At 49.9% G+C, this 13,924-nt stretch overlaps 1 protein-coding gene across 3 annotated transcripts; it reads left to right on the top strand.

Moving 5' to 3' along the window:
* Positions 1 to 1,865: 1,865 nt before the first annotated feature.
* CNPY3 (canopy FGF signaling regulator 3) lies at positions 1,866 to 10,252 on the top strand. 3 transcript variants are annotated; one of them, XM_036907275.2, is made up of 7 exons: positions 1,869 to 2,113; positions 6,358 to 6,481; positions 7,004 to 7,076; positions 7,133 to 7,261; positions 8,738 to 8,860; positions 9,104 to 9,221; positions 9,551 to 10,252. In XM_036907275.2, the coding sequence occupies exons 1-7, from the start codon at positions 1,957 to 1,959 to the stop codon at positions 9,766 to 9,768; spliced, it is 942 nt and encodes a 313-aa protein (XP_036763170.1). In that variant the 5' UTR covers positions 1,869 to 1,956; the 3' UTR covers positions 9,769 to 10,252. The 3 variants fall into 3 exon arrangements, 2 of the variants coding, with proteins under 2 accessions (XP_036763170.1, XP_036763169.1); XM_036907274.2 differs by lacking the exon at positions 7,004 to 7,076 and having other exon boundaries at positions 1,872 to 2,113; positions 7,165 to 7,261; XR_005029201.2 differs by lacking the exons at positions 9,104 to 9,221; positions 9,551 to 10,252 and having other exon boundaries at positions 1,866 to 2,113; positions 7,004 to 7,061; positions 7,165 to 7,261.
* Positions 10,253 to 13,924: the final 3,672 nt, after the last annotated feature.

Here is a 13,924-nt window from a genome sequence, read left to right as displayed (position 1 = left end):
ATCACTGGTGCTACCTTCGTCTCCTTTCCCCCAAGGTGGTTGCAGGGAACGATCTATAACGGCTATTACATCCCCACACATGGTGTCAATGACATCCTCAGCTTCCCTGAGCCTCTATGCTCTCCCAGCTGTTCCATGAAAACTCTCACCATCTCCTCTACTGCTCATCTCTCACCAGCCCATAAGGAGATTCTCCTGCCTTCTTTTTTTTTTAATTCTTTAAGGACAGGCATCCCACAATTTCTGGGTTTGAATCTGTCCACCGTCCCCAACACACAGACTGAGGGAGGGGTAGGCTGGTTGGGTGGGGAGCCTGTCCAGCCATAGTCTCAGACTTTCCTACCCTCTGTCCCTTATCAACTCAGCTCAGATGCTGAGCCCAGCGCTCCTGCCAAACTAATTCATGCCTCAGTAAACATCCTCTCAGAGGTCGGTTTGTTCATTCTGGAAGCAGGGCTTCCCTTAGCTTAAACAGTCCTCTCCATCATGCCCCAGTTCCCTAAACCTGTCCTGCCCCAGACTCAATCCCCAGAATTGTGGCTGGCTTACTGTTATATCCCAGGAGGGCTCCTGGGTCTAGGTAAATGAAGGGCCATGGCCAGGCTCTGAGCCTCCCCAAGTCTTATGAAGTCCAGAGAACATGGAGGACTTCAGGAGGCATTCCTGATCCTGTACACTGTGGAATTCTACATATCACGGCCCCTGCCTATGCAAAGTGCCTGTCACCCACACACTTGTTTTGAACAAGAAGTTCGGGAAATGACAAGTCAAAAGGCTGAGCATCAGCCCTTTGATGTGTTCATAACATAGCATGAATATTCAACCTCTAGAAAGGAAACACAAAACACTGGTGAACAGGCCTTTGTGAGTAAAAGTGGAATTTGCAGACAACATTCCAGAGAAGTGGCCTTGGTCTGTGTGCATTCATAGGACACTGAGCTCGGGGGCAACCTGAAGCAGCCCCAAAGACCCAGAGAGTCCTTCTCCTGATGACACAGCAGATGAGGCAGAGGTGGGGGGTGGGGGTGGTCTCACTGAGCATCTCCTCGTTTGACCCTTAACAACAGGCACCTTGTTATTGCCAGGAAGGTGGAAGGGAAATATATTCATTAGTCAAGTCCCTGACTTCTGGGAGCTCAGAATTCAAATAAATAAATAATAGGGCAGAAAAGGGGACTGATGTTACATATTATAAAGAAAATGTGTGACAGTTTTACAATCTGTTCGAAAAACTTTAACGTATTTGAGCTTCCCAGCAACGGGCAAGGCTTGAACAGCAGCTAGGAGGGTCACTCTGTCATCATCCAGATGGAAACTAAGGCTCAGAAAGAGAGTGATTTGCTCTGGTTCTCTCTGGGACAAATCTAGGGAGACTGGGCACTAAGAAAGCTGTTTGAAGGCTGGGATGTTTGAGACGTCATGGTCTCACCCACAGCACCTAACGGAGTGACTGCCAATTACAACAATAACAACGACAATACAAATAATAAAATTTTAAAACAGGTGGTCACTAGGGGCTTGCTGCATTATGACTCCAGGAGGGAAGTGGCGTGTAAGGAGGCGGAGGAGGCAGTGAAAACAGCCTTGCGCAAGTCTTGCAGGACCTGCGCGCCCTACCCTCTCCAACTCAGTACCAGCCGCTGCTTCTTCTCCACGGTATTGGTCCTCCGTAGTGGGTGGGAAAAGATGCTACCATAGGTCACTGAGGACACCATCCATTCTCTCATTGGCCGACGACGAAAAAATACTCGTCCTCCCATTCGCAGGAAAGCGAATTCCGAAAAGCCCATTGGCTGCGCCGGCTTTGGGGACGGGACCAAGGCGCCGGAGGAGGGAGCTGGCAGGGGCTCGCGGTTTCTCTGGTTACGCCGAGGCACGTGTGCAGTCCCGGAAGCGGCTCCTGGGAGCTACCCAGCGCGCCCCCGGGGAGGAAGCGCGGCCGGGTCCGGCTGGGCCATGGAGCCACTGCCTGACCCTGCTTGCCGGCCCGGGCCCCGCGGCCTTCTGCTTGTATCCCCGCTACTGCTGCTGTTACTGTCGTTGCCGGAGCTGGGCCCGAGCCAGGCTCATGCGGATGAGACCGACTGGGTCCGACTGCCCAGCAAATGCGAAGGTGAGGGGGCGGGGCCCATGGAGGATCCTGCCGGAGGGGCGGTGCTTGCAGAGAAGGGCCAGGGAACGGAGTGCCCTGGGCTCCTGAGCCCGTCTTTTCATTCCTTGTACCTGCTGTGTGCGTGTGTGATGGGGACTCAGGTCTCAGTGCACCTGGAGCTAACAAAATATAAGCAAGTAGTTATAATCCGGGGTCGTAGGTGCTGAGATACAGCAGGTACAGTGCTTTGCAGTCCGGTGAGGAACGTCTAATGTAGCCCAGGGGTTGGGGGAAAGGCTGTGCGTGAAGGGAGATCAGCAGAGGCTTTGTATAAGGAAGCCCAAAGAGTAATTAGGAGTTAGCGGGGTGAAAAGAGAGGGTCCCACAAAGGAAACCGCGGATGTATAGGCCTACAGGCTGAGAAGCAAAGGACAAGTTTGAGGAACCGAAAAGATTCATATGACTGGTCTTGGGGGAAGAAAAGCCTGAGACTCTCCCCTTAGTGCCCTCTCCGCCACCTAATCTGTGTGATTGGCTGGCTCCCTGATTAGCTGTGAGCTCCTTGAGGTCAGGGACCTTGTCTGATATTTATTCACAGTGCCTGGTAGGCATCCTGTAAATGCGCCTGATATAAATATGAATAAATTTGAAATAAATAGGGTGTGTGAGGAGGAAAGAGGAGGGTCAGAGGCCTAAGGAGTCACTTTGGGAGAAGAAGAGAGCCTGGGGGAACTTGGTGAGGGATGAGGATTTTAAGAATATGGAGAAAAAGTGAATCCCAAAGACATGTGGGTGGAGGTGTGGAACTTAGGAAGAGAGAAAGAGGAAAATGCCAGCATACGAGTCAGTGGTGCAGGGCTATGAAAAGCCTGCATTTTCTTCCTCCCCTCCATTTTTGTTTTCTTGTCAGAACTTTATAGTCACAGGTTCCTTTCTGCATCCCTGACTCCCCACCCCACGAAGAAAGTTGGCTCTAAATCCATTTCATCCTGAGTCAAAGCCTGCATCAGCCGGATGTTCCCGAAGTACTGGGATGTAGGGGTGGGGTGGTTTGGCGCACATAGTCCTTCCATTTGAGAGATTAAAGGTGAAATGCTTCAGACAGGAGCTGGTTAACCTGGTACAGCTCAGCATGGATTCTAGCGTGTATGCTCCCTCACTGCCTTGAATAGAGGCTTATGATGCTTTCCTTTGACTCTCCCTCTAGTCCTAACTGGTATGGTATAATCTGGGCGTTTCATCTCCTCTTCTCTGTTTTCTATCTTACTCTGATACCAAAGAGTCCCTTCTAGTTCTCTCTCTCATAGCCTACAAAGCTCACATTTCTTTTCCTTAGGAGGCATTGACAAACTTACAAAAGCATAGAGCTGGCAAGGACCTTAGAGGTCATTCTAGTCAAACCTCATTTTGTAGGTAATTAATAAAGATTAATTTAAAAGGTATTTGCAGTCACAGGATGACTTGGCAAAGTCTAACCCTTAGGCTTCTCTTAATAGTATATTTACTTGTATTCATTCTTACACCTTTGTTACTAAGTATTGACTGTGTCCAGCACACAAAGCCTGCCTCCTGGTGCATTAGCCTGAATAGAACAGGCCTTGGCACAGAGGAAGGAGAATCTGCCCAGAAAAAGAGTAGGTGGATGTCCCTGAAGGTCTGGGGTCTCTTCCTTGAGTTTCCTCCAACTCTGGTTCTGGGTGGGATCTTCAGAGGGGGTCCTAAAGAGGTAAGGTTTGGAAAAGTTGAGAAGCAGGGTTATGGTTGATAGGTATAAGAGAGAGAGGATGTTCCAACCCCCCAGGGCCTGGAATACTACATGTTTTGGGCATGGGAGAAGGGGCAAAAGAGTCAGAAAAATGATGAGTTTTCACAGAGTACAGGACACAAGAGGGAAGGGAACCCAGATGGTCCGAGATGGAGAGCCAGGGAGGTGAGATGTCCTCAATTCACTGCAGACTTTGAGATCACCAGCTTTTCTTTTGGACTTTTCATGTGTTCCAAGTTCTCCAGGCCTTTTATTAATGTATATGTCATTAAATTTCACCAAGCAAGCCTCCAGGGGATGTGTTCTGGTGGTAGATTGGTTTTCTGTGAAACCCTGCTGTGTGTTAGAACAATGCCGATGGCATTTAGCCTACATGTTCCATTCAGAGGCTTGAGAAGCTGCTCGACAACAGTCTCAGCAGTATTTATCAAGTGTCCAACGCATACAGAGCCCCAGACTCGAGGAATACAGAAGAAACCCAATACATGACACTCACTTTGGGTACCTCTGGAGTCTAGTCGGAAGAGACACATGTAAAGGCCCTTAGTAAGAGCATGGACCTTGCTGAGGCCCAGATGAAATCAAGAGCAGGTGAGATGAGTGCAGAAGGGCTTCCTTGGCAAGAAGGCTATTAGTGTACTGTTGGGAGAATAGGTAGAAAAGCCCCTGGAGGGCATTAAGCACTTTTCTAGGACTTCAGTCACTTGACACATTTAGTGGTAGCACTCCTTATGCAGTGGTAATTATTTGTTTACATTTCTTTCTGCTCCATTAGACTTTGGATCGGAAGGAGTGGACCTTGTTTTCATCTCTGAATCCCCAGGCAGTGCCTGACATAGGAGCTGCTTAATAACTGTTGGAGGAAGAGTCAGAGGGAATGGGAAAATGAATGTACAGAAACAGTAGAAACAAAGCCTCTGGAGGGATTGGAGCAAAATTAACTTGGTATAGGAATAGAGAGCTGGTGTTGGAACAACATACAAAATCAAGTAGTAAAACAGCTGTAAAAGACATTTGGGGGACAATTGGGGAAATTTGAATATGGATTGAGAATTAGATATTGGAATTATTAATTTACAAAATACAAAAGTACCGTAATTATTTTACGCAGAGGTGGGAGAAGGTCCTTGTTCTGAGGAGATGCATGACAACACACTTAGGGGTGAAAGATCATGATGTCCATAACTTAATTTCAAAATAGTTTAGTAAAAATAATGTGTACATTGTTTAGGTATATTATTATATCACCATATGTTATTCTCTCTCCTGGACGCCAAATGCAATGGTGTCTTTTTTTCCTACATATATGTATAACAATAATGACATCATACACAGCAATAAAAGTAGGATACCTTCATTCAGGTTCCCGGACCCAATTCCAATGTGTATAAGTATGTGGGAAGGGGTCTTCCCACACATACTAACATTAAGCAATTCTCAAACACCATCAGGTGTTGGAGAACTCAACTCAGCTCTGATGGTATGTGCCCAGAGACAGCACCAGATTCCCAGGTTAAGGGAATCTTTAACCTTTAACCTCCATCCTACGAGACTGCCCTCCACCCCCAACTCCAGACACAGTCGCAAGCCCCAAGCAGTTACCCGTGCTTCTAACCTACCGGCTATAGATTGGAGGTTCCCATGACCTCCCCCTTAGGTTCGATTAAGGCTCACAGAACTCAGGAAAACACTTATGCTTACAGTTTAATAAAGGATACAAGTTAACAGCCACATGAAGAGATACAAAAGGGCAAGGTCCCAAATACAGGAACTTCTCTGGAGCTTGGGGCCTGGCTTGGTGGCATGTGGAGGCGTTCTGGCTCCCCAAGCATATAAGCTCTCCAACTGAGAAGCGGGATGCAACCAAGCAGAGCAGAGTGATAAGCTCCTCTCAGGGGCTTTTGTGAGGACTGCACTGCACAGTCGTGATTGACTAAATTATTGGCCATTCAGGGGTGGGGAATCCAAAAGTCTCTCATTAACATTACAAAATAACCATTTCACCTTTAAGACTCTGGAGTGTTTTCAGGAACTGTGGATGAAGACCACATATACCTGGGGAATATATATTTGGTCATACACATGACCAAATATGTATTTTTTATGACCCATTATATCGCACTGTATTTTATGTATTGGAGAGATTGTGGCAGACCATTGGCTGAATATGAGTGTAAGGTATATAGATAATCATTGTACTCTTTCAGCTTTCCTACATGCTTGAAAATTTTTTAAGTAAAATAATTGTGGGGAGTAGGGGGCAGGAAGGAGCTGGGAGAGATGAAGTCAGTAGGAGAAGGACTGAGAGTGGACATGGGCCAGTGGGTCTCAGAGTCTCTTTGACCCAGCCAACTCCACTTGGTGGTCTGGAGCTAACCCCCTCCCAGCTCCGCGTATTGACTTGACCCAGTCTGGGAGAGGCGCCGCCTGGGTCTGTTTTGCTGGGAGCTGGCTACGGTCAGACTCACTTGCACTCAGTAGGCTGTGTCTTCCTCCTCAGTGTGTAAATATGTCGCTGTGGAGCTGAAGTCAGCCTTTGAGGAAACCGGCAAGACCAGGGAGGTGATTGACACGGGCTATGGCATCTTGGACCGGAAGGCCTCCGGGGTCAAGTATACCAAGTCGTAAGTAAACAGGGGACCCACTGGCCTGGCCTGCTTTGTTCCTACAGGCTTCCGGGGCTTGGAGTGCCCTTTTCCCTTCCAGCAAGGCAAACCCATCAAAGGGAGGCAGCTCTAACCCAAACCTGAATCTGCCCCCTGGTTCCGTCCCCGCCTAATTGTGTGGCCTTGATAATCCTTAAACTCCTCTGGGCTGCAAACTCCTCATCTTTAAAAACAAGACTTTTGGTCCTTATCAGGGATTCCCAGACTTTTGGATTTCACGGACCAATGCAATTTCTAAAATGATTGGTAACATAAGATTACTAACATTTAATTTTGCCAGGGATAAATATTAAAAACAAAGCAAAAGAAATGCACTCTGCCAGCTGCAATTGTCCTTTCAAATTGAACTGATACCATAACATCAAAATTTAGCACATCTACTTTATCTTTTTTTTAAATTAAATATTGAATCATTTAGCTTTATAAAAAATTCCTTTCCATAGAGCTGTTAAAATTTTGTCTCTCTGGTCTGTATTCCAGCATTTCAGAGCCCCCAGACCAGATGACCTATCTTCCTTCCAGCTCTGACTTCCCGTTGGTGAGATGTGCAGGTGTTGGGGTAGCAGGGCTGGAGGGACGGACCACTGACCCACTGGGGCTAGGAGGGAGACTCAGTCCCTCTCGTGCTGCTGTCTCTGCAGGGACTTACGGTTAATTGAAGTCACTGAGACTATTTGCAAGCGGCTCCTGGACTACAGCCTACACAAAGAGAGGACTGGCAGCAACCGGTTTGCCAAGGTTGGACTGGGCTGGGGCTGGGCCTGCCCTTACCTAAGCGTGTCTGCTGGTACGGGGGCGACCTGAAGATGGTGCCCTGGGAGCTTGCCTCTGTGGCCTCTTCCCATCTTTATCAATTCCTGTTTGTTTTCCTACCCTCTTGAGGGGCCTGACTTTTTAGCGGCAACAGACACATTTGTAATGGCTTGAGCCTGCCCATCCGGGTCCTGCCTCAGCCTCAGAAGTGCTCCAGGGTGGTGGCTCCCATGGAGGCCTGAGCACTTGAACACAGGAGGAGCTCAGGATGTCCAGAACTATGGGGGGGCTAGAGGAGATATCAAAAGTGGCGGGGGGCCGGGGGGAGATGGTGATTACCAGTCCCTCCCAGCCCACAGTGCCACCTTCTCAGACCTCCACCAGGGTGCCCGTGTGACATGTAATGCACTTACTGTGTACAGAAATGCCTCTCTCTCTGGAGAATGAACTGCTTACATCAGGGCTCGTATTTCTTTGTTTTTACATCTTCAGTATCTGGCATGTGGTAAGAGACTTGCCTCCCGCATTTCTCTACCTAATACCCTTCTAGCAAAGCTGATCAGGTAGAAACCCCTGGGAAACCTAGAGGGATAGTCCCAAGCAGTAAAAGTCTTACATTTTATCTTTAAAGTTTGTGTGAATTTTGTACTGTACTTCATAATAAATCCACATTTGCTTTAATGTTAAGGTGTTATAAATTACTTTGTTACTTTATAGCAAAACAATTAGAAACAACCTAACCCTTTATCAGTAGAGGAGTCATTGAATAAATTAATATGGCCATCAGCAGACTGTTAGGCAACTGTAAAATAAAGAATGAGTAGCTCTTTTTTGAATTGAACTAAAATAATCTCCAAGGTGTATTATTTAGTAAAAAAGTCAAGGTGCAGGACAGCATGGATAATACATATTAACATTAGTGTAAAAAGCAGGGTGGAGGAGAGGAGGATATATTTGTATATGTATTTGCTTGTGTTTATGTGCGTAATCTCTGGAAAGGTAGAGGAAATAGTATGTTGTCTCCAGAAGAAGACTAGGTAGCTGGCAGGAATCTTTTTATAGACCCAAGAGTCCTCTCTACCTCACCTGTGCCCTCTTCCCACCCAGGAAAAACCAAGCCCACAGAAGAACCCAGAGCAAGAAGTTGGCGTGGGTTTGGGGGAGCGAGTGTGCCCAGCGACAGTGAGGGGAAAGAGACACACTGAGCTCCTAGAAAAGGGCCTGAGGGCACCAGCAGACCTTTTTGAAGGGATGAGGTGTGGGGAGGCAGGACAGGGTTTGTGTGTGTGGAGGGGTTATAGGAGGCAGGCCTGAAAGAGAGGAGAGGACCCTAGGTCAAGTGTGAGAAGCCTGGGAATGTCTTACCTTCTCAGAGCTACGGCCTCGGCCCGCCAGCCACCCAGAGAGGAGGGTGGGAGGCGGAGAAGGGTCTCTGCCCCTCACGTCTGGTTCCTCTTGCAGGGCATGTCAGAGACCTTTGAGACGCTACACAACCTGGTACACAAAGGGGTCAAGGTGGTGATGGACATCCCCTATGAGCTGTGGAATGAGACCTCTGCAGAGGTGGCTGACCTCAAGAAGCAGGTACAGGCCCTCGGGCCCTCAGAGGCTGCTGTGCCCCACGGGTGGGAGGGGATGGGGCTGTCGCTGAGGAAGCCCGCCAAGAGCTGGGGGACTTTGGTCAAGTCGCTTCCTCTCTGGCTGCAGTCTCCTCTGGAGAATCATGGCCTCCCGCCTGTCTTGTGGTGGGTTGTGAGGCTTGGCTTGGCTCCTCAGGGAGCAAGTCAGTGCTGGGGCTTCGCCAATGCGAGGTGTTGTGATTAATAGTGCGACGTGCTGGTGGAGGAGTTTGAGGAGGTGATCGAGGACTGGTACAGGAACCACCAGGAGGAGGACCTGACTCAATTCCTCTGCGCCAACCACGTGCTGAAGGGCAAGGACACCAGTGAGTCTGAGCGAGGGAGAGGGCAGGGCTGATCGGCCCTTGGTTTTATTGTTTGCTCCCCATCAGAGGACAGAGAAGAAATAAGAAATAGAGGGCATTGTAGCATCTCTGCCCTCAGGGAGTTTGATGGGACAGGGTGGGTTTAGAGGTACTGAAACCAGGTACAGAACAACATGCAAGTAAATCAGATGCCCCAGCAGAGCTTGGGAGCCACAGTGAGGCAGGAGGTAGGGTCTTGACATTGGGCACCAATCCCACCTGACATGCCCAGCCAGTGCTCCTCGCCCTGCACCCCAGTCTGTTGAGGGTCTCTTTCTTCCTCACTCCAGGTTGCCTGGCGGAGCAGTGGTCTGGCAAGAAGGGGGACACAGCCGCCCTGGGAGGGAAGAAGTCCAAGAAGAAGAGTAACATGGCCAAAGCATCGGGTGGCAGGAGCAGCAAGCAGAGGAAGGAGCTGGGGGGCCTGGAGGGAGACCCCAGCCCTGAGGAGGACGAGGGCGTCCAGAAGGCATCCCCCCTCACACACAGCCCCCCTGATGAGCTTTGAGCCAGCGTCCTCTGTACGGAGCCCCCCGACCTGGAGGCTGAAGAATCTGGGCAGGGCTCTGGCGGGCAGAGACAGCTCTCCCAGCCTCAGGCCCTCCCTGCTTGGCTGTGCCCTCTTGCTGCAGGGCAAAGACACAAGCCCAGGCAAGGACTCGTATCAGCTGGGTCAGCCTGTGCTGGCTTTTCCCTCTGCCAAGCTTCTCTTCCGACACAGGCTTCAGGCCAGCCATGCGGCGTCAGGCCTGGCAAGGACTCCAGTGTGGACTCAGGAGGGGTGGGTGTCGGAGCTGGGCCCCAGGACTGGAGCCCCTCTGGAGCCTGGGGTGGGGTCACGTCTGGCCTTCACCTGCCCTGTCTCCTCCCCTGACAAGGAAGCCAGACCGCAGGCCCCCAGCCTCTCCTCTCTGCTCACCCCCTCCTGTGGACACCTCCAGCTCTGCCCAGCCCTCCCAGGGCTCACAGAGTAAAAACCTTTTGGCCTTTTTTGTTATGATTTCTGAGTCCCCTTCAGCCCTCAGAGGGGCCTGAAGCCCCCTCTTGCTCTTCCCTGGCTCACCTTCCAGCCCTGGGGGCTGAGGAGGAGGAGGCTGAACCCATCCTCCTGTTACCGAGGCTGGACCTGCCAACTGGGGGGAGCAGCAGGTGCCGGGCGGGCCCAGGTTGTTTTGGGGTGAGTTTTGGTTGGTTCTGGCTCTGCTCTCCACCACTCTTGGTTTCCCTGAGCTCCCCGGGCCAGGAGGGGCCTCACTTGTGCCCAGGACACCTGGTTGCCTTAATTCCCTCCCTCCCCTCTCTCCTCTCCCCCAAGGCCTTCCCATTTGTGTGTAAAGTGTTCACAGCTCGCACCCCTCTGGCCCTCCACCAACAGCCGGGTATGTTGGTCCTTGTTCCCTGCTGACCACACCTGGTCACTCTGCTCATCCTAACTGTTGGGCCAGGAGCCCCGAGGGGAGGACGCCCCCGTACCCCAACAGCAGCTGGTTACACCACCTTCCTCAGGAGCAGGGGAAGAATACCGAAGACTGGCCTCTAGGGAGAAGGGTGGGAGGCTCAGATAAACCCCCAGTCTGTCCTGAGGGCAGGGGGCAGGGATGGGGCGGCAGTGGCAATGGTAATGACAATTGCATGTGTTCACTGTGCTTTGACTTTAGCCCTTGCAGTGCACTCAGGGGTGGCTGCTGTTAGCCCCATTTTGTAGAAGAGGAAACAGGATTATCGGGCAACATGCTCTAAGTCCTGCTGTTAATAAGCTGGCACTCAGCTCTGGTCTTCACCCTCCAAGTCCATTGTGGTTCTACTACTCCACAGCTGCCAGGGCCCCTTTCCCCAACACCTAGCAGTGGTGGTAAATTCCTATTGAACTGGTTTGGTTTCTTTGTCTAAACCCACCTCCACCAACAAGCCTCTTCTAAAAGGAAAATAGGAAGCAGCTGTTGCTTCTCAGAACGAGAAAATGGCTGAAGGTTGCCCAGGCCTGCACCCCCACCAGGTACCCTGTAAGTACCCACATGGAGGTGCCACCTGCTGGGCGCAGTGGGTAGGAGGGAACACACCAGGCCCGTAAGCTTCTGATGAAGAGGCTCCAGGGTCTGAACTGGGGACCAGGGGCCCCCGGTAGCCTGGGCTCAGCTCCTCTTCCCTGCCCTCCAAGTTGGAACAGCCAAGGCGTAGAGAGTGGAGCAAACGCAGTTTTATTCCTCTGGCAGGTGAAACTTTGAATAGGCCCTTGGGGGCTGATAACTTTTTTGGTCTAGCTGCCCACCTTCACATCTCCAGGACTAACACTGCCCCCTGTTGAAGGGTCTCTGGGCAGTGAGACTCCAGTGTAGACTCAGGTCCCATCCTGGACTTTGTTCCAGTGCTAGAACTGAGGGCTGGGGAACCATTTGCAGCCCCCTGGACTGTTAGGATTTGGTGATCAGTTTCAGATCCCCCTATTTTGTCACCATAGCACTTCAGGACCTGACATGTCTGTCCCCAGAGCTTCACTGGTCCTACAGTAGGATGGGCAAAGGCCTATCCCCTACTGGGGTGTTGGCCCAGTGACCCAATCCAGGCCTAGTCCCAGACCAGAGGGCAGACAGCGCTGTGACTGCTTTTGCTCTTTGACCTGTGGCTGCCACATGGTGCCCTCTCTCCCCCCTGTCCCCTACAGGGCCAGGCATGCTATGTCCTCACCAGCTCTCCACCCACCAGACAAGGCAGCCTCTTCCCTGGCCCAGCCTAGAAAAGGCGATAGCAGGATCCACGTTGTCAGATTTTCTTTTCTTCCCACCACACATACGTGTCTTTTTTTTTTTTTTTTTGGTATCATTACAATTACATGAGGAACATTATGTTTACTAGACTCCCCCCATCACCAAGGTTCCCCCACATTCCCATTACAGTCACTGTCCATCAGTGTAGTAAGATGTTACAGAATCATTGCTTATCTTCTCTGGGTTGTCCAGCCCTCCCCGTGCCCCCCCCACACATTATACATGCTAATCATAATGCTCCCTTTCTCCCCCCTTCCTCCTTGTCCCTCCCTTCCCACCCTTCCTCCCCAGTCCTTTTCTCCCTGGTAACTGTTAGTCCATTCATACGTACCTTTTTGAACTTGAATATTGCCTCCCACTTCCCCACACCCTTTCCCTCCATGAGGTGAAGGGACTGACTGAGCTCATAGATTTTGCCCGATTCCAGTCCCTTTGTTAAGAACCCTATTAGAACAGGATTTCCTAAACTCAGCTGGATATGAGTCCCTTGGAATGCTTGTTAAACATAGAGATGTCTGGGCCCACCTCAGGGACCTAAGAGTCTGCATGCTTAACAAACATCTGTCATGGTTCTTGATGAGGCAACTGGAACCCATTTTGCCAGAAGTGCAGGGTGTTGTGCTGAGGGGGCAGGACCTCAAAGAAGTCACACTGGCAGGGTTTTGTCCTCAGAAACACAACTTGTCAGAACCCCAGAGGGTGTGTCTCTTTGTTGGAGACCTCCATCATCCAGAACTACAAAGGCCAATGGACAAGCCAGGAGGCCAGTTTGTTCCAGTCCAGTGATTAAAAGAACCACGGGCCCTCAAGTCCAACCTCAGGGTTTGGGGCTTTATAGTCTCAGAGGCAGCTGCATCAGTATTCATTTTAAAGGGCAGTTCCTAGGAGGCATGCTCCTCCCTTTATTTCCAAGTTCCAGGGTGGTATTTTTATGCAGCACCTTTTTGCAGGTTGGAAAATGATGCTCTTGACACCTTTGCTTCCATCTGTCAAAAAGCTGCTTTAATGTAAGTTTTTTTAGACTAAGACACTGATCATCAGAATTCCTACCAGAAAATTATTTTTAAAAAAAATACATAAACCCAGGAGGTCTATGATATGAATGGCAGCCCTTTAAATATAGAGACTTTGTGCAGTGCACAACCCATCCAATGTTCACAGCAGCCCCACATCAGTTTAGTTCTCAAGTGTGAGCAACTCCTTTTTTGATCTTGAAAGTACATTTTTTCGCAACAGATGTATGGTCCATGCCTAGCTAGTTTATGGAAAGACTGTACTAATCCTGGCAGCAGAGCCAGCTGATGGCCTACTTGGCTCTGTTGAAGAGTTTCACTGGAACAGTAATAGTAGCCACAGTTTTTCAAGTGCTTGTTATGTGGCAAGCACAGCTGTACGTGCCTTACAGCACTAACTCATTTAACACAGCTATAATCTCCACAAGGCTATGGATTTTTAAAAGCTTCATCGAAGCAAAATACATAAACAGAAAAGTACATGTAAGTGTATAATGCAGTTTTTACAAACTGAACCCAAGTCACCAGCACCCAGATGATGAAACATTACTATCTCCCCAGAAACACAGCCACCACCACCCCAAAAAAAAACAGATTGTCTGTTTTACTCACTGTTGTGCTCCTGGCGCTTAGTATAGTGTCTAGCACATAGCTCTGTAATAAGTATCTCTTGAATGACTGAAACAGAAAGGTTAAATAACTGGCCCAAGGTCATACATTTAGTGAGTGGCCCCACCAGGTCATGGGCCCAGGTGGAATGTTTCGGTGTCCATAATGCCACAGTACCCTGCAGCTACAGCTTAAGGACTTAGACACCATCCTCTTATGTGTCTCTTCTAAAAGGCAGACCAGCTGCAGTCTTCTGTCTTCAGAGTTCACTATTGGG

This window comes from Manis pentadactyla, chromosome 16, assembly GCF_030020395.1.
Source record: "Manis pentadactyla isolate mManPen7 chromosome 16, mManPen7.hap1, whole genome shotgun sequence".
NCBI classification, from domain to species: domain Eukaryota; kingdom Metazoa; phylum Chordata; class Mammalia; order Pholidota; family Manidae; genus Manis; species Manis pentadactyla.
Note: the sequence above shows the minus strand (reverse complement) of the source record. Positions and strands in the feature narration are given on the sequence as shown.